The sequence below is a fragment of the Corvus moneduloides genome, chromosome 3 (assembly GCF_009650955.1).
Source record: "Corvus moneduloides isolate bCorMon1 chromosome 3, bCorMon1.pri, whole genome shotgun sequence".
Classification (NCBI taxonomy): Eukaryota; Metazoa; Chordata; class Aves; order Passeriformes; family Corvidae; genus Corvus; species Corvus moneduloides.
Genome location: NC_045478.1, coordinates 91,417,182 through 91,435,501, shown reverse-complemented (window position 1 = coordinate 91,435,501; position 18,320 = coordinate 91,417,182). Strand labels below are relative to the sequence as shown.

The 18,320-nt window shown below is 41.7% G+C and overlaps 1 protein-coding gene across 2 annotated transcripts in view; it reads left to right on the top strand.

Moving 5' to 3' along the window:
- KCNK17 (potassium two pore domain channel subfamily K member 17) overlaps positions 1 to 15,848 on the top strand; it is a 30,723-nt gene extending 14,875 nt beyond the window's left edge. For both annotated transcript variants that reach the window (XM_032102747.1, XM_032102746.1), the window contains exons 2-5: positions 1,608 to 1,722; positions 10,651 to 10,817; positions 11,947 to 12,115; positions 13,868 to 15,848. In XM_032102747.1, the coding sequence (XP_031958638.1) occupies positions 1,608 to 1,722; positions 10,651 to 10,817; positions 11,947 to 12,115; positions 13,868 to 14,163 (747 nt within the window). In that variant the 3' untranslated portion in view covers positions 14,164 to 15,848. The remainder of the gene's footprint in view (positions 1 to 1,607; positions 1,723 to 10,650; positions 10,818 to 11,946; positions 12,116 to 13,867) is intronic.
- Positions 15,849 to 18,320: the final 2,472 nt, after the last annotated feature.

The following is an 18,320-nucleotide window of genomic DNA, read 5'->3' as shown; positions in this document are numbered from 1 at the left end:
GGGAATTACACACAACTGTTCAAAACAAATATTGCTGGGGGCTTCCTGAGACAACCTTTTCTCTCTCTTTTTTTTTTTTTTTCCCCCAGGGGTAGCTGCATGGGGAAGGGAAGCAGGGCTTGGTTCTTTTGTGTCACTATTGCTATATACAAATTTGTTTTTTGAGTTGCCCACTCACGTTACAGCGACAATTCACAGAAGGAAGCAAAATGCAATACAACATAATGTGGTCCTTAGCCCTTCTCAGAGCATGGACTCTCTGCTCTGTCTCATAATGTAGAATTTAATAGATTATAATGTGGCCCTGAAGGGTTTAAGTTGCCTTCAGTTATGAGTAAATCAAGATATTTCTGCAAATGCACTATCAAACAGTGTTTATTGATTAGAAGAATGTGTTGATCTCTGAGCTGCTCCTTGGTCTTAGTGTGAGAATTAGTAGCTCTAGAGAAAAGAGATCATGATCCTTGTAGTTAAGCTGCTGCTTGGGACCCTGGAAACAGTTTTTAATTCACAGCCTTGTATAATATTATATAAATCATATAAATTATGTAGAGCACATAACATCAGTAAAATGGGAAAAAACTTCCTTGCTTTGCAGGTTTGACATGCCAGTTTGTTCGGTGGATGTATAAACTGCAACATATTTGTAAAACCACCGACGAAAATCTGAGTGTGATTCCTTTTATCAGTGGTGAAAAGCTTTATTAGCAGCCTTTGTTAGAATAGGGACAGTATTATTTAGTATCTGCATGTCTTTTTCAGAGATGATGAATTTTATGTATTCTTGGCTACACTTTTGCATCCAAGGATAATCAACTGTCAGGGGAAGTGTCAGTGTGAAATGTTTAGTGTACATGCTGTGAATAATGTTGTTTTGGACACAACAGTCATTAATTTTGTTGGCATGGGAAGGCATAGTCAGACATGGGCACTTTTAAGACATCTGATGTCTTGTTTTGGCATAACTCTGCACACTTCAGCTAGTGATTTCTAGGTCTTTCCCAGGAGGATTGAACAGAATTGGGCATAATGCTAATCTGGTCCATTCATTCACACTTGTAGTCCTGATGTGGGGTCATTTTGGCCAACCTGAGTAGTCTCAGTCTCCTATAACACACCAGATGCATTCCTCCCCAGGGGGATCCCCTGCAAGGGATCTGTATCATTTACATATTTACATCATTTACATATGCATGTCTATTTGCTGCCCTGGGACTGCTGCCATTGGAATAGCCCATCTGGAAACATTTCATTTTCATAATGAATATGTCGTAAGGCGGTCTTAATTACTGTCTGTCTAGGCCTTCTCTAGCTAGCTCTTACCCTCCAATCCCTTCCACATTTATCTCTATAATCTACCATGTGCACATGCAACTTTCATTTCTTACTGTAGATGCCCTTTTCTTAGAAGCAATATGCTGGATTTTGGCTTTTCTGACCTTGCAGCCCTTTGGTCTCTAAGGCACAAGATCTCCTCTCCTAAAAGGGAAACAACAGAATCAGAAGTGGTTGTCGTTTGGTATTTTACCAGCTAGAAGTGGAAATGCCAGTCAAGTGAACTTGCCTTAAAGGGGTTTGTGGGATCTCACGTTATTGTCTCTTTGCAGGGTATCATCCAAGCCTACAAGAGTGGCATAACCCTCCAGGGAAACACCACTAGCCTGGGCAGGTGGGACTACAGTGGGTCTTTCTTCTTCTCCATCTCTGCAATAACAACCATTGGTAAGAGTTCCCTGCTTATGGGACCACCTCATAGGTAGGAAAAGTGGGAATGAGGACCTGCACTCAGATGCTGCTCCAGCACTATGTAGTTCCCTGAAGCTTGCAGTAGCCAAGTAGGGAAGCACCCATGAACCTAGCCCTAGGAATACTTTGTCAGTGCCCGCACAGTAATGATCTCTACCTGATTAGACACAGGGATAATTAGCTCAGGACATATTCTTACTAAGTTATGCAGCTTCTGGGGCCTGAACTTAATGGTGCTGCACTGCCTGGACTTTCTCAAGCTGTGTGCACTCTGAGAGGTCTGAGGTGAATTGTGCATTGAAATGAGCTTTGCCTGTCACAAGGACAAGAATGGTTTTGGAAAATTCTTAATACTGGCTATTGTGTCTTCAGAGACTAAATTTATGAATTTTTCCTCCTTATTACTGCCTGTATTAGATGAGGACCTGCTTGTTCAAGTGAAAGTTAAATAGCTGGATAAACATTACAATTCAGTTGACTCGTGTTTCAGCAAATGGGGTAATGCAAAGTCACAAAGAAATGATGGAAATAAGTAGGGGGAGAGGAAATGGAAACAAACAAATGTACTAGGTACAGAGCTACTTAAGGCAGATGCTATTAATTATTGTCAGTTTATATCCCCTGCCCCCAAAACCATTAATAACTTGCCCTGATGTCTTTTTCTTGTGGTGTGACCTAGTGTTTAAAAAAAAAAAAGCATGGAGGGGAGAGTATGTGGAGACATGATTGTTAAGTATCAAAAATCCCTCATGGGTTTCTTGACTTGTCAGCTCTCTTCAATTTTAAGTATATTTTAAAATCAAGAATTTTCCTTTTTGTACCCAAATGGAAACCTTCTTTTGACTTCTGATTGTTACTGAAGATACTCTGGTTCCAGAACACTAAGCCCCCAAGCATGAGCTCAACGAAAGAGAGGGTTTGTGGGTTTTTTGTGGGGGTGGAGACAAGTGAGTGGTGGTGTGTCATCTTCCTGTGACTCAGTACATCTTTCTGTCCTGCTCTTTTGCACATGCATTGTCCTGGTTGGGACCACACTTTGTGTGTTTCAGTTGTACTGCTAGGCGAGGGTTATACCAGATGATGGCAGTGGAGGCTCATCAGACAGGGTTACACAGGCTGTGGGTTTCCAGCAGAGCCTGGCCAGTTCCTTCCCGCCTTTGGTAGAAAGCACCATCTGCTCAGAGATGTTTTGCTTGCCGCAGTAGTGAATCCTGATGAGTTTCTAAGCCATCAGAGTGACTGTTTCACCACAGCCAGTTTAAATTAGTGATATTCAGGAAGAATCAAATTTATCATGTTAAAATATAAGAGAATCTTGTGATGTTGGCAGAGATCTAGATTAACCATTTCTGCTCTTCTACTAAGAGTAGCTGCTAGGCTACTCTCCCTCCCCCAGCCCCCCACTCCCCTCTTTTTTTAAGTAAACTCCTCACCCTGATGGCTGCAGGGGAGGAAGACAAGACGGGGCATGACACAGCCGAGCTGATAGCAGAGGCAATTGAAAATTGAAAAGAACCGAGTATTGCAGCTCTTCATCTTGTAATTTTAAAGCTGATGCTATGACTCTATGGACTTGTTCATGATTTTTCAGTTGTGGATTTGAGAATGCCATACAAGGCATTTCTGTGCAGAGAACTGCAGACAACTGGACCCTTCATTTTGCTTTTTCAAGTTAAATTGTTAGTTGCATACAGATTAGTGTCATAACACTCTTACAATAACAGTGTGTTGTAGAAAACTACAAATGGTTTCACAGAGCCTCACCCAGAGTCTGTTATCATAATCTCTCTTTATGCAAATTCTTGAGATAGTGAGGGGTTCAGCCTCACTGAGGATACCACAGTGTGACTGGGAAGGATAATTGATGATGTCAAGTAAAGAGACAAGCTCCTTTCCAAAGAATTCAATGACGTTTAAAGGGGTGAGTCACAATAGGAAACTTCATATATAAGGTATGGCAATGAGATAAATGACAGTTGAGAAGGCTTCTTGGGGATTTGTAGAGGTTTTAGTGTTCTTACATGACAAGGAAGAGTTTATCTCAGGCTATGATTATGGAACCAATGAAAGCAAATCCAGCTGCACAAGATTAGCCTATGGGAGTTAAAATCCAAGGCATTCTGGCAAATGAGTTCAGGAAGGGTAGAGCTAAGATGATACTGGAGAGGAGAGATTCTCAGGAATTTAGGGCTACTATATAAAGATTTTGAAGAATCTGAGTGGCCTCTATTCCATGTGTTCCAGCTGCTGCAAGTCCTTTGGGCTGTTTCTCTTCCACATTTTTTCTTTGTGATTAACGCTATTCATGCCTTGCTGGCCTCTTATGCGATAAAACATCTTTGTGACTCCTTCCCTTAGTCTTCTCAAACAGCACTGCCAAAGCCACTATCACTTTTACCTTCATCACTTGCCTTTGAGATGCTCTTTCTGGTCTGCCAGCTTCTGTATTCTACTTTAGGTGCTTTAACTCCCCTCAGAAGGCTTCGTCCATTACTCAAGTCCTTACCAGAACATTTCTCACCAGGGTACAGGAGGGGATGTTAACTTCTTTCCCCATTAACACCAACTGAGCAGCATTAGCTTCTTTCTCCAGTGACAAGCTTTAAATCCCCATGTCTCCTGTTGCAGTATCTTCTGCATGGTGTCCTTCTTCCATATAAATGAGAGCCTCATCTATTTTCCCTACTAATGATTAAAAGCAGCATGTGAACTTTGCTTAAAAACAAGCGAGTTCTAACCTGCAGGCTGGACTTAGTTGGTACCTCAATCCCAAAGGTTTAAAGAACAGATAGGTATGAACTAAAATCTCTTGTTTAAAGAAGTGCCCAAAGCCTATGTAGTTTTCGGCCAATCTCATCATTTGAATGGAACTGCATTTGTAACTTTTGGGATGGGCAGCCCTGTCTGCCTGCTGATTCCTTCTCCCCACTGTTACGCTTCTGTGCTTTCTTCCTTGCTGGCTTTGTCATATCATATCATGGCAGATTTTATATAGTATCTCATTTTCTGCAGATTTTTCCAGAAGAACCCTTTCTCCAATGCCTTGAAGGGTCATCTTCAAAGTTCCTGTAGAGCTGTAGTACGAAACATGATTAGGGAAGGAGAAGCTAATTTGCTGGTGATTTTATCTCTCAGACTTCTTTATCCCTTGCCGACACAAAGTCTCTCTTTTCTGTGTTTACTCTCCTCCTACTTAGTTTGGACTAGCAGGTCAAAGCAAGTTCAGAATGGGGCACAAAATGAAAGTTCCTAAAGCCAAACGACCACAGGGTGGTGTAATTTCAGAAAAGGTACTAGGGAAAGGCTCTTTCCATAGTCAGTGATGAGGCTGACTCGTCTGTGCAAGCCTGAGAGTAGGAGGAATATTGTCCACTCTAGCCTGAACGTCCCACTTAATACTGGGTGGATGGATGCCATTGCCTAGTGCTGTATGACCTTTTTCTGGTGGCAAAGCCACCAGAATTCAGTTGTATGAATTTCAAGGGCTCTTTTTTAAATATAAAAAGGGACAAGTAAAATATCTCACCATGAAGAAAAGAAGGGAAATACCTTCTTCCTGTTCTTTCCTTCTCTGGTTAGCACAGTACATATCTCCTAAAAGCAATACCCCAAAGGACTGGGAGATAACAAAAGAGATGTGGATCAGGCTATTCAGTGAGAGATGGTATTAACACACTGTTACAGACACTGAGTAGTTGCCAGAGAGGATTCCAGTGCAGGGGGAAAAAAGCAGTAGCAATTTCAGGGCTGTGAAATCCTGGTAGGGTAAAGCTTTGGGCCAGCAAGAGTTTTGTGAAGACCTGGACCCTCTGTAGTGCTGCCCAGTGTCTGGTGGAGCTCCTGAGAAATGGCCAGGTTTCTGCCCATTCCTGGCTGACAGTCCATTGGGGAATTCAGTTAAACTAACTTGATGGCTCAAACCAGTTAAAATCTGGAATAACAGCTTGGGACCACTTTAATATTTGAATCCTCTGTGAACCTCAGAACCTCTTGTGTAGGGGAGTTCTCTGCTGAAAAGCCACCACTATTAATGTATTGATCTTTTCCCTGCCCTGAGACAGCTGGAAGAGCTGCTCTACAGGCTTGGCCAAGTAGGATGTGGCACAATATTCCGTGAGAGGTGGATGTGGGGATAGCCACTCACAGCAGCATCCTCTAAGCTATCTCCTGAGCACTGGAAATGTGGTCTGCTTTCCTGACTGCATGCCATCTCACCCAGCTGAGACTAGGCCCACTATACAGCTTCCAGTGTACACACAGCACAAATAAAAGACTGCAGTACTCCTCTGAAGCATTTTTTTCACTCACTGAAGGAGTGTGCAACCAAATTTTACTGTCACCTGGAACTTCATAGGGCTAAAAGTGTTAATAATTCTGCCCTGGTTCAACCTGCCGGGGTTCCAATGAGCTTCCCCATATAGGACACAGTTCCTGAGATTCTGCAACCACTAGCTTTTAAAATCAAATTCTTCAAATGTTTTTGTTTGTTCTAATCATAAAACTGAGAAGTCAATGCAAGCATTGTGGCATTGTGTCCTGTTTCTGTCTCTACATTTGGGAGCCTGTAGCATCCCCCCTGGATGGGTGTATTGGAAATAACTGTGACTTCCCATGTCAGGTGTCCTTAGCTGTGTCCAGCTGGTAAGTGTTCTTGAACTTAGGGCAGACTTGGTGGGTATAATGTGAAATCTCACAAAAAGCTTGAGAAGCCAAGCAGGTTAATCTGTTTTATGTAGTTATGTAGTTTATGGAGACATTCAAAGTATGAGGAAGGATAGGAACCCCTGACTTGCTGATCTTCAGGTGAATGTAGGTGGTACCAAATGACCTCTGAAAATCCTAATGCTTGTAAGATCATGGGTAATTCAGGCTTCCTGGTACCTCAGGAGGTCTCTGGTGCAACTGTCTGCTTAAAGCCGTCAGCTATGAGGTCAGAGCAGGTTAATGAGGGCTTTGTCAGGGTCACCTTCCACCTAAGCTGGGACCATGCTCATGTTTTCAGGAACCAGACAAACATTACCATAAGGCTGTGTGAGTGTTCAGTAGGTGTGTTTGGGGTTTTTCCACTTTCAATTGCACAAAGACATTTTTTCAATCTAAAGTGAATTTTCTTTTTTTTTTTCCTCAGTGAAACATTTGAATTTTTCATTAAAAAAACCTTTAATTTCTCTTGTATTAAAGCATCCGGATCACTTGTAAAGATCACAAAGGAAAGACAAGTTTAGATTTCCTGAAGAGTGTTGGAAGAGGAGCTGGTGGTGGGAGGAGCTGGATAGTTCAAGGGTTTAACTTCTTCCAGTGCCTGGGAGGACAGGAATGTGGCTCACTGAACATCGCCCCAACTGCCAAGCAGAGAAGTTTTTATCTGAGTATTTAAATGTGTAATGCAAAATAAAGTAATTCTGGCATTGACACCCCTCAGTGAACTGCACAGTGGACACCTGGCCCACAGGCTTAGATGGATGCCAGGTTGTAAAGCAAAATACTGTCAACAAGAGCAATCTGTAAATTTGGGATTAGACTATTTCTGTAGAAAGTGATGGTTTGTATACTTTCAGGTAGGAGAAACGATTTGAAAAAACAAGAATTGCTTTTCTAACCAGTAGCTTTATCAGTGGTTTTAGCATTCACACGCATTTTTGGGGAGATTTGGTTTAATGCTAACTCTGGGGTTTTTTTCTGCAGATGAAATTTTTAGGTAAATTTTCAGATGTTTTTCAGCCTATGATAGATGCTTTTTGTTCTAAGCACTTTTTGATGAAAATACTCTTTTATATCTGGGCAGTGAGAAAAGGAGTGAAACAAACCTCTTATTGTGGGTAGCAGGAATTTGCAGCTGCCTCAGTTAACTGAGGGCACTGCAAGTGTTGTCCTGTGAATTAAAAGATCTTTTGCTAATAATTTTCATCTTCTTAACAAGTCTACAGGGCTTCTGAATCCTTTATGGACAGGAATGGGAAAGCATGAAAAAAAATCCTGAATTACTTAATGTGTGTAACAGAAGCACATGAGTTAAAGCACATGGTTATGAACATTTAGAAGTAAAACCACTCTTGTTTTGTTTCCTCTAAAGAAGCTTAACTTACATTATGCCTTATTTCAAAATGAGAGGAGCTATACATGCCCTTAATCCAGCTGCTTCAGTGGAAACATACTTTGATGTCTTTGCAGTTTTCTAGTCATCATTCTTCAGTGCTGCTTTGCTCAGGTATGTGCCAGGTGACATCCCAGCAGCAGGCTCATGAGGGATGTGACACAAATGGCAGTGTAGTTTTAGTTTCTGAATCTGGTTCAGATCTTCTAATATATAGCCCACGATGATATAAGACACCAGTTAATACTGAAGAGGGAAAGTCCTATTTTCTCATTCCTGCTTGAGTTTTGTAACAATTGAGGTTTATATACAATTAGGTTGGCATCTCTTTGTCTAGTGCAAAGACAAGTGGATGTAACCAGCCAGGAGTAAATTTCTGGCCATTTTGCATAATCTAAAGTCTCCTGTGCTGTTTGCTTATACTTTGTATCCTGTGTAAAAAGCTGGTGGGGCATGGCTTTTTGGCATATGTACAGCAACTGTGTACCAAGTCTTCAGAAAATTATCTCAAGCTGCTGAGTCTAAGGGAAAAGGGAGCCAGAGAAATTGAATGCAAAGCAGATCTGGTGTCTGAAGGGCTGGGTTTACTGTGCACATTAGACCTCCCTACATCGTTCAATTTTTCACTCTAAATAATTTGTAACATACAGGTTAACTTTAGGTGCTCTCCAGTCAGCACTGTGTGGCATCACCACAATTCTGAAGGCTGCTGTGCTTCACACAGTGACCTGAGATCATGGGCCTTTCTTCACTTATGTTTTCCTGCAGAGAAACTTAGCTGTGGTAAAAAGAGCTGCCCAAGACATTACACAGTCTTTTGAAACTAGATACAGGAAAGGGGAAGGTTTGGGGGAAAACAACCATGGGAATAACTAGCCATAAATGTATGTGACTCAGCCTCCAGCCCTACAGTAAATGCCCCCCAGCACTATCTGCTGGGCCAGGTTAGGCCACAAAACACCCTAATCTCATAAAAGAAAAATTGGAACTAGTTCACTGAAATGTCACAGCCAGTGTGAAATGCATCACACCAGACACATCTCTCAATAATTCACTTAGAAGGGGTCATCTACCAGATGTACTTGCCTACATGTCTCATTTACCACACTTTTTAGTCTAAAAATGGTGAAAGCTGGCAGAAATTAGCGATCATTGGGAAAGTGCATTAACATTGAAAAGCTGCTCACAAAAAAGTAGCACTGGAATGAAGTCTTAATTTAGTCCCGTTTGTTTCACTGTATTTCAAAACATCTAGTTACATAACAGCATCCCATTCTTTCTGGGGGTGCTCCTCTCTTCCCAGGGACAGGCTTCTGGGGCTCCTTTGGAGGTATATTATTGGAGGGGATGTTCTCCCTATCATAAAATTTGGAGTTTGTGGGGGTTCATACTTAGGAATAGTTTGCCCCCGGACCTTTTTTTTCCTGGGTATAGGTTGCCGGTGCACCCGTGCAGTTAACAGCAGAGTTGTCTGTGGTGAGATATTTTTGTTAGCAAAAACTTGGCACAGAACGTGTAGATAGCCCCAGCTCATAGTTGCACTCATTTCTACGCTGCTGGTCAGTGGCTTATTGCAGCTGGCATGTGACAGAGGTTAGTGAAGGAACAGGACTCTGGAGTTAACCACAGATGTTTGCACTCTCACTTATCTGGAATACAGAGCCCAGCCCTGGGGCCTCTCCCTGCTGGGCACTGCTCGCTTGCCCTGAGGCTACAGCACCCAGTAGCTGAGAAAGGCAGCCTAGGGGAAGAGCCTCTGTGCTTGCTGTGCTGATGGTTGGGTGGCGCTGGGAGGGGATAGCATTATTTGTGGTGAAAAGATAAACTTTACTTATTTGCGGTGAAAAGATAACCTCTTATGTGGACATACACCAATCTCTAATGAGCCGAGGTGATTTTGGATTGTAGTTAAGGCTGTAGGTCTCTGACTGGCTAAGGCACTGTTTTAATGCTTGTGGTGTGCTGCTAATTCTATCTCTGAAAGCATCCTGTGAAGTACACCCTAGTTAAATCTGACTTTCTTGTGGCATAAAACACTGGAAATTACAAGTGCAAGTCTGCAAATTTTACAGGACATTTTAAAAAGAAGGTGCGGGCAACAAAGACAAGTGATTTTGAAGACAGAATGATCTGAGGATACAAGCAAGGCTGTGCTTGCAGAGCAGGACCTTTTATTAGACCACTTCCCATGACTAGAAGAAGGAGGCAAAACTTAAAACACTTTATTTTTCTTTGGGTCTGAAATTGATGTATTTTACACAGGTTAAATATAAGTTCTCCAGGTATATTGACTCTGGGCAATAATTTTGATAATTTAAGATATATTTGGTACTTGTGGTGCAAAAGAGTATAAGCAAGGATGCAGTGTTAAGTTCACTAGTCCTGTGGGACAAAGGTAGAAGATGGTGGTTGTTATAATTAAAACACTGTTGTGATTCAGAGGCCATCTGACAGCCATGCATGATCATTTACCAGCAAACCCCATGCCAACAATGCTTACAAAAATTGAACTAAACGGAAGGTTTGCATTTACGTCAGATCCCAGCCAGGGCAGTGGATAGGGGAGAGGAAATTCACTGGTAAATGGAAAAGGAACTAAGCAAAATTGGCAGGGAAAGAAATGTTATTTTCCAGCCCACAATAGAATATGACAAACAATGGATGTAACTTACAGTTATTTATAACAAAGGTCCCTTTGGGGCAGTGACCTTCTCGCCTAACTTCTGTAGACGATGGAGGTTCACCCCTGCAGGGGGAGAGGGCAAGCAGAGAATAGTTTAGAGTTAATGCTTCATTCCTCTCCTCTCTAGGCTATGGGAACTTGAGCCCCAGCACTGTGGTTGGTCGAATCTTCTGCATTGTGTTTGCACTTTTTGGGATCCCCTTGAATCTTGTACTCCTGAACGAAATTGGGCAGCTGATGCTGCTTGGGGTTCAGCACTGTGCTTGTCGCCTAGGGGAAGTGTTTCACTGGCAGGTAAGCAGTGTGGACAGGTATGTCTCAAGGAAATAAAAGACTGAGGACATTGGTATTTGAGATCCTGTGACTAATAAGGACAGCCTGGCTGACTATTTGACCAAAAAGGCAGTAATGCTCAGGAATAACTGGAAGCAAATAAATTTAGTTTATGACAGCCCTATGAGGTGTCAGATAAGGTTGTTTATTAATTGAGGGAAATTATGTGATGAATGACTTCCCCTAGAGCAACAGAAGTGATAAAGCATGTGAGCTATGCACAGTCCTAGACTATCTGGTCTGTTTATCATCAGTTATAGTTAGAATTGCATGTGTAAGTTACATGGGAACATTTGTGGAATAGGCTTTAAACTGGCATGAATTTAAGACTTACAAACGTGATGCCCAATTTGTGTTAACTGGGTGTCAGTGTTTAACCTTGGCTGGCATCTAAGCACCATGTAGCTACTCACCCCTTCCCAGTGGGATGGGGAAGAGAATCAGAAGAGTAAAGAATTCATGGGTTGAGGTGAAGGCAGTTTAATAAGTAAAGCAAAAGCTGTGCATGCAAGCAAAACAAAACGAGGAATTTGTTCACTACTTTCTGTCAGCAGGCAGGTGTTCAGCCATTCCCAGGGAAGTAGGGCTCCATCATGCATGATACTTACTTGGGAAGACAAACGCCATCACTGTGAACATACCTCTTCCCCCAGCTCTATATGCTGAGCATGATGCCATATGGCATGGAATACCCCTTTGGTCACTTGGGCCCAGCTGTCCTGGCTGTGTCCCCTGCCAAATTCCTGTGTACCCCCAGCCTACTCACTGGTGGGGTAGGGTGAGAAGCAGAAAAGGCCTTGACACTGTGCAGGCGCTGCTCAGCAGCAATAAAACACCTCTGTATTATCAACACCGTTTTCAACACAAATTTAAAGCACAACCCCCTACTAACCACTCTGAAGAAAATAACCATCCCAACTAAAACCAACACACACGTCTGGGACAGACACACCATTTATTATAGTGGAATTCAATGAATGTTTGTATGTTTTTGTGGAGTCCCTCATCATCTTCAACTGGTAACCAAGCTGGACTTTTCCTTGCTATGTGTCTTATGACAATCTTTTTTTTCCCCCTCCTGTTTTACTAGAATAAAACTTCCTTCCTGATGAAGACCTGTGCACTGGTAACTGGCTTGTTACTGTTCCTCCTGCTACCTCCCTTGTTATTCTCTGACAAAGAAGGCTGGTCTTATGAAGAAAGCTTCTACTATTCCTTCATTACCCTCAGCACTATAGGATTTGGAGACTATGTGATAGGTGAGTAGTTCACATTTCATTGCTTTCACCTCCTGAACAGCAGAGCCAAATCCATGACATACAAAGCTCCCCACGTGGCAGTTTGGCACCAGTAGCAATCCGCAGATGTGATGATCAGTATGTTGTGGTGGGCATTTGACAGGTTGGAGAAGACATGATTTCTGCCATAGCAATGCTACCTGTGGAAGAACAAAGACATTGTTTCCCAGTCAGTGAGTGGCGTTGAAGTGGCCTGTCCCTTGAATGACCGCACCACCAGGCAGGAGTGCTATGGTTTAATCACTGTAGTTGCTGAGGGCACACTTATCACACTCCAGTGCATCAGCAGCCATTAGTTTTAAGCAGATGCCACTGCATCATTATTAACAGACAGGGACTGTTTCTTCTGTCAAAACCCTAGATAACTGCTTTCTAAAAGGCAGCCTAAGTCACTTAGGTGTAGACTGTCAGGCAGCAGGCACTACCTAGTTTTGGATGCCAAAACTCTTTGCCAGAGGAAATGGGATTGGATCCCCACCCATTGCATTTGCTGAAACACAGGACACACCTTTTTGATAAAGACTTTCTCGTTAAAAACAAATTGATTATGGAAACGCATGCACCCTTGAATTCCTGAGAGACAGAAAGACTGAAACATCCTATTATGGATTTGCTATTTTCTTCATAGCACTTGCTATCAACTTGCTAGTCAATGTAGTGGCAGTTACTTCAGGACTTGTCTGTAACACATCAAAGTTATGATTAGAGCTTGTGTAGGCATATGGAAATAAGCTGGCATAAAGTTAGCTTGGAGTAGCCAGATGGAACTTAACAAAAGCTGGGTCAGCTCAGCATTTTCCTATACTGGTTTTACATATGTTGCTGATCTCTGTGTTACAGCAGCTGTACTTCTCTCAGTTTCTGGTAATGCATTTGGCATTCCTTCCTCTTCCAGGTGTGCCTTCACCTGTGTAGTACCTTTGTAACTGGAATACTGCCATAGATACGCTAGGTTCGGTATGGCAGTAATTGAATATGTCAGCTGTGGTATGTAGAGGCTAAACAATTTTGCCTTACAATCCTGTGTGTGGCTTATGTCTCAAAACTAAGGTTCAAGTGACCATCACACTGTTTTCCCCACTAGTATGATACGGAGCTGGGAGGAATAACCGACCTGCTGGAAAGCAGCTCTGCAGAAAAGGACCTGGCAGTCCTGATGGGCACCAAGCTGTCCACGATCCTACAGAGTGCCTTTGTGGCCAAGAAGGCCAGTGATAATTTCGATCTGTCTTCCAAGGTTTGGTTGTTCTTGGAGGATTTAGGACTACTCAGGCCTCTTTTCTCCCACTCTGAGACTCTCTCACATACTTATATCTGGTTTAACAAGATGCATACACTGATACGTAAAACCTGCTTACCTCTCTGCCTGCAGGGACCCCTGTTACATGCTAATACAAAATTGTGGTGCTAAGTAGAGAAATTAAACTGTGTGCTTGAATGTGAATAATTTCACTTTGACATCGATGTAATTTGGGATTTAGTTTTCTTTCTTATGGTAATATTTGCAATTCCTAAGGAGTACTAGGCAGATGCTGACATGTTGTGAAACATACTTACAACACCTGTTCACACGCTAAGTAGATGGCATACTTGTGTTTTATATAGAAATCACTAGTATTAAGTGATATTTCAACTGTCTTTGCTTTATGTGTAATGTCTTCTTTGAGGCACTCTTGATCCAATGTAGAAATGTTTTGGGTGATTCTGTTGTAGGGATGAACCCAGATCGCACTTATCCAGGCTGGTACAAGAATGTAATCTCTCTGTGGATCCTCTTTGGGATGGCCTGGCTAGCACTGGTTATCAAATTTTGCATCAACCTTCTAGAGAGCTCCAGTGACTTCTGTCAATGCAACAAGAAGAACAAGGAGATGGCAGAAGACTTAATGGATGGTAACAAAAATAGTATGACTGGACTTCACAGTGCGGAAACCTGCAGTGACAAAGACACAAAAACAAAAGGACCGGTTGAATCTCACTCCTACACAGCTCCTACAGAAGCCCTCTAGGGAAGAAAAATACCCTTGGTGTCTTGTGGGTTTTAGTGCACCAGAGACAAACCATTTAGAAATGTGTAAGTGGAGCTGCCCTGACCTGTGAATGGGGTGAAAGTTTGCTTATTGAGCTTGAAATGCTTCTGTTCTGAATTGAGTAATGACAACAGAACATTTCGTTTGCAGCACCACCAAGAATTACCAACAGGACTCTAAGCCAAAAGTAGATTTATGGGAATATTATCTGCCCTCCCACCTCAATCTATGAGGTAAACTTTGACATCCATGAGCAACACTAGCTGTTGTCTTTTTCTTTGCATGCAAGGTTCTTGCAGCCTCTAGTTGTACATATGGCACTTTGCAAATGCCACAGCCAGAAAAGCCAGTGGCATTTAATGTGGGAAATAAACAGCATGTTGCCAAAAGAAATGAAAAGCACTGTTTAAAGCTATCTGGCAGTCATGGCAAATGTGCCACATCGCCTATGTACTTGTGCTTGTGAAAGGTGGTAACAAACTTTTGCTCTCTGATCATTTGTACAGGGATGGCAATGAGGCAGAGGTGCCTGGTCGAAACAGACCATTCCATTTTTTTAAAGTAATTTCTATGTCAGAAGTCTGCTAATAGAAAGAGACTAAGTACTTCAGCAGTAAGTGGTATTCAGAAGTAAGTAAGCGTTCCTTACGTCAGAACGTCTGTGGGTTCATCCTTTGTAAAGTATTTTGTAGACCAAATGTCATCAGCTAAATGTGACAGTTCGTTTAGCTAGATTTGTATTTTGCCACATCTTGGAAGTCAGAAAAGGAGGACTAGAGGCAATTTTAAGTGTCAGTGGTTCCACCATTTTCCTATGGCCAGTATTAACAAGGGCTACTCTAATCTAGAAACAGACTGAATATTCTTCAACTTCTATGATCAAGAGATGCTTGATGAACTATTTTGATGAACTTCTCATGTCATAAATGATTAGGGTACCTGTTCTACCTAACATCTTATATATAATCACAACTGTCTTTGATCTGCGGAATGCCCGACATGCTTATTTGGCCTTTGTGTCAGTCATGAAAAATAACTTGGTTGGGTTTTTTTAATTCCATTAAATTCTCAAAAATCTTTTGATACATTATGTCACTTATAAAGGTGAAACAGAGTCACTCCTGGTGCCATTTGTCTTTCATTATCTGTTCTTCTCATTTTCTTATTCCTGTTGTGCTACTTGCATCCTAAGCATTAACTTTGAAAATTTGACCATGGCAGCAAACCATAATGAAGTATTTGGCTGAGCCTTCAGCTTTTGCAATGAACCAAGATTCCATGTGGTTGGTAGAGAAAAGACTGAAAACAGAGTCTCTTGGAATTATGGGACTGAGGTATTAGAAATATCCATAGCTATATTCACAGAAATGGAGTGAGTGAAAAGTTTGCAGTCTTCATGAACACAAGTTCTGAAACGTATAATGTGAAAGAAGTGTTTCCAGAATAGGCCAGTCTGAGTGTTGATATCTGGTGGAACTGATTACAGGAAAAGTGCAGGAAAGGGATAAGCTGAATGAAATTTAGTTTGTTGACCTTCTTCTGATTGCACAGTAGTAAATGTTCTCTCAAATACTGTTTGAATGGGCAGCAGAGATCAGGTAGGGAGACAGTGGACCTCTTGGATCATACTGATGCAAAATAAATACATTTCAAATTTTTGAAAATTGGGTGATTTCTTTAACAGCCTTTAGCATAAACTTTTCTGTTTCTTCTATGTTTCATCTTGCTTATTTTCGCTGATGGATACACCATGTAGGTTTTACTGGCCTACATGAAGAACAAAGTGTGTTTCTTTCAACATGAGTAAATTACAGTTCCACTTCATAAAATGTGATGCCCTTTAATGCATATCCTTTGCACCCTTTTTCATGTGCAAAACTTAGTAAGTATTAAATGTATTGTAAAATCTGGATGCCCAGGAGTTAACAGGAGTTACTACTATCAAAGCACGGGAATGACTATACTAAATCTATTTCAGCTTTTACTAGAAATGTCACAGACTCTGGGAATTTCTACTAACTCTACTCTTTGATGAGAAGGCTTATGAAAGAGTTGAGAAGAGTTTCCTCTTTTGACTTTGAATGTCTACTGTATTAATCGCATTTAATTCATATTTCCATGTATTTTTAGACTGTGGATGGGGTCTTCAAAAGTACTTCAGAAGTTTAGGCACCCTGGTCCCACGGAACAGCAAACAGAGTTGCGTGCCTTTGGGCAGCTACTACACATTTCTGAGAGATAAAAGGGAGAGGAACTCAAAGAATAGTCTTGGGGAAAAAAGGATAAAAACCTTTTGCAGGTCTCAATGCTTCCACTGTATGTGAGGGTTCAGCCACAGACTTAGGCATGTGGCTGGGTCTCAAGATGCCTCATACCTGCCCTAGGCATCCTTTCTGAGTCCCTTCCTTCTGCAGCCCTGCTGCCCAGCATCTCACCAGCAGCAGAGTCCTGCCACCCACAGTCTGATATGCCATGTTTTATGGGAGACACGTCGGAACTGCTGGCAAGCCACACATACCTCCAGAGCTGCTAGTGTTTGCTTGGATCTTGGATCACCAAAAATTTTAGGAATAAATGAGTCAAATACTATTTCTGCCTGGGCTCTCTGACAATGAATTAGCATGTTGTCTCTCATGAATATCCTTTTATTGACAATTCCTCTCAGCTAGCTTTTGATGTGGACAATAGATAAGGTTAGATCTGAGTCCTCACAAAGTGCTGTGCCTCTGGTCTTCCTGTTCTTTATAAAGATGTGTTGTGGTTAAATGATATGAATGAATTTGTTCCCAGGGGGATGAGAAGAAAGTGGAATTTTGCAGCATCACAAAAACAGCATCATCAATGTGTCTACTATACCAAAATATAAAAAGGTTATCTTCTCAAGGGGAAAAATAAAGAAAACAAAAGCATTCTGTCACAGCTGACTTGCAGTCTTCTGTAGTCTGCACTGGAAAATTACAGATGCTCCTTGGGGTTTTTTTGGTGTTGTTTTTTTTTTGTTTTTTTGGTTTTTTTTTGGTTTTTTGTTTTTTTTTTTTAATATCTTTCTGTTCGGATAAGTATGCAGTTTTCATTAGCAATTTCAAATTAGACTTCCACTGCTGCTATTTATTCTTCACAAGTGAATTTTTCCTTATTATCTTGTTTTCTTCCTTGGGAAGAGCAGAGGTTGGAAACAGGTTTGGTTAGTAGTGGTAGTCATAAATATTTATGTAACATCAATCTCCAGAGGCTTTTTCACAATCACATAGAGCATAATGTGCTTCTGACCTTTATACAGTTTCCCAGGAAATCAATCCCTTGAAGCAAGAGAATAGAGAGGGGCCTTTCTCCCCTACATCAAGGACAAGTTCTGGCTTCAGCCTCAGTGTTTCTTATGGCTCCTTTCGCTGGGCCAAAAGAGATATTTACCCCTTGGGGAGAGATGTGTCCAGAAGTCCGTAACAGGATGTTACAGCAACGTAGTACGGAGTGCTCAGAACTGCACAGCTTTTGTCTAGTAGACTACAATATTTTGAGGTCCCTAGACTAGAACAAGGAGGCTCTTTTCCCATGATGGTCTATGGCTTCAAAAAAACTCCAGGATGTCATTTTACTTGCAGTGCATGGCTGATGAAATCTCATCTTACAGCTTATATCTCAGCTCAGTTTAGAACTGAAATTTGTTAGCCTAGAGGAGATTCAGGGGGTTGTCATCAATGTGTCTAAATATCTGCAGGGAAGGTGTGAAGAGGATGGAGTTAGGTGCTTTTTCAGTGGTGCCCTGTGACAGGGAAATGGGCACAAACTGAACACCAGGAAACACTTCTTCATGAGGATGACCTGGCACATATTCCCTAGAGAGGTGGTAGAGTCTCCATCCTTAGAGATCTTCAAAAGACATCTCTAGGTGACCCTACTTGAGCAGGGGCATTTGACCAGATGATGTCCAGAGATCACATTGTCTCCATTAACATCGAGGTTGCAGTGTCAGCAGGTGTGGTAGACCTTCCTACAATTTGTAGATGCTAATTATTTTTTATCTCACAGTCAGAGATGCACTTTATAAGGGTGGTACAGAGCAAGTACAATTATTTGGGGAGAAGGAGGGTGTCTTGTCCATATGTTAGATACCATTGTGCCATTCCAAAAATGTG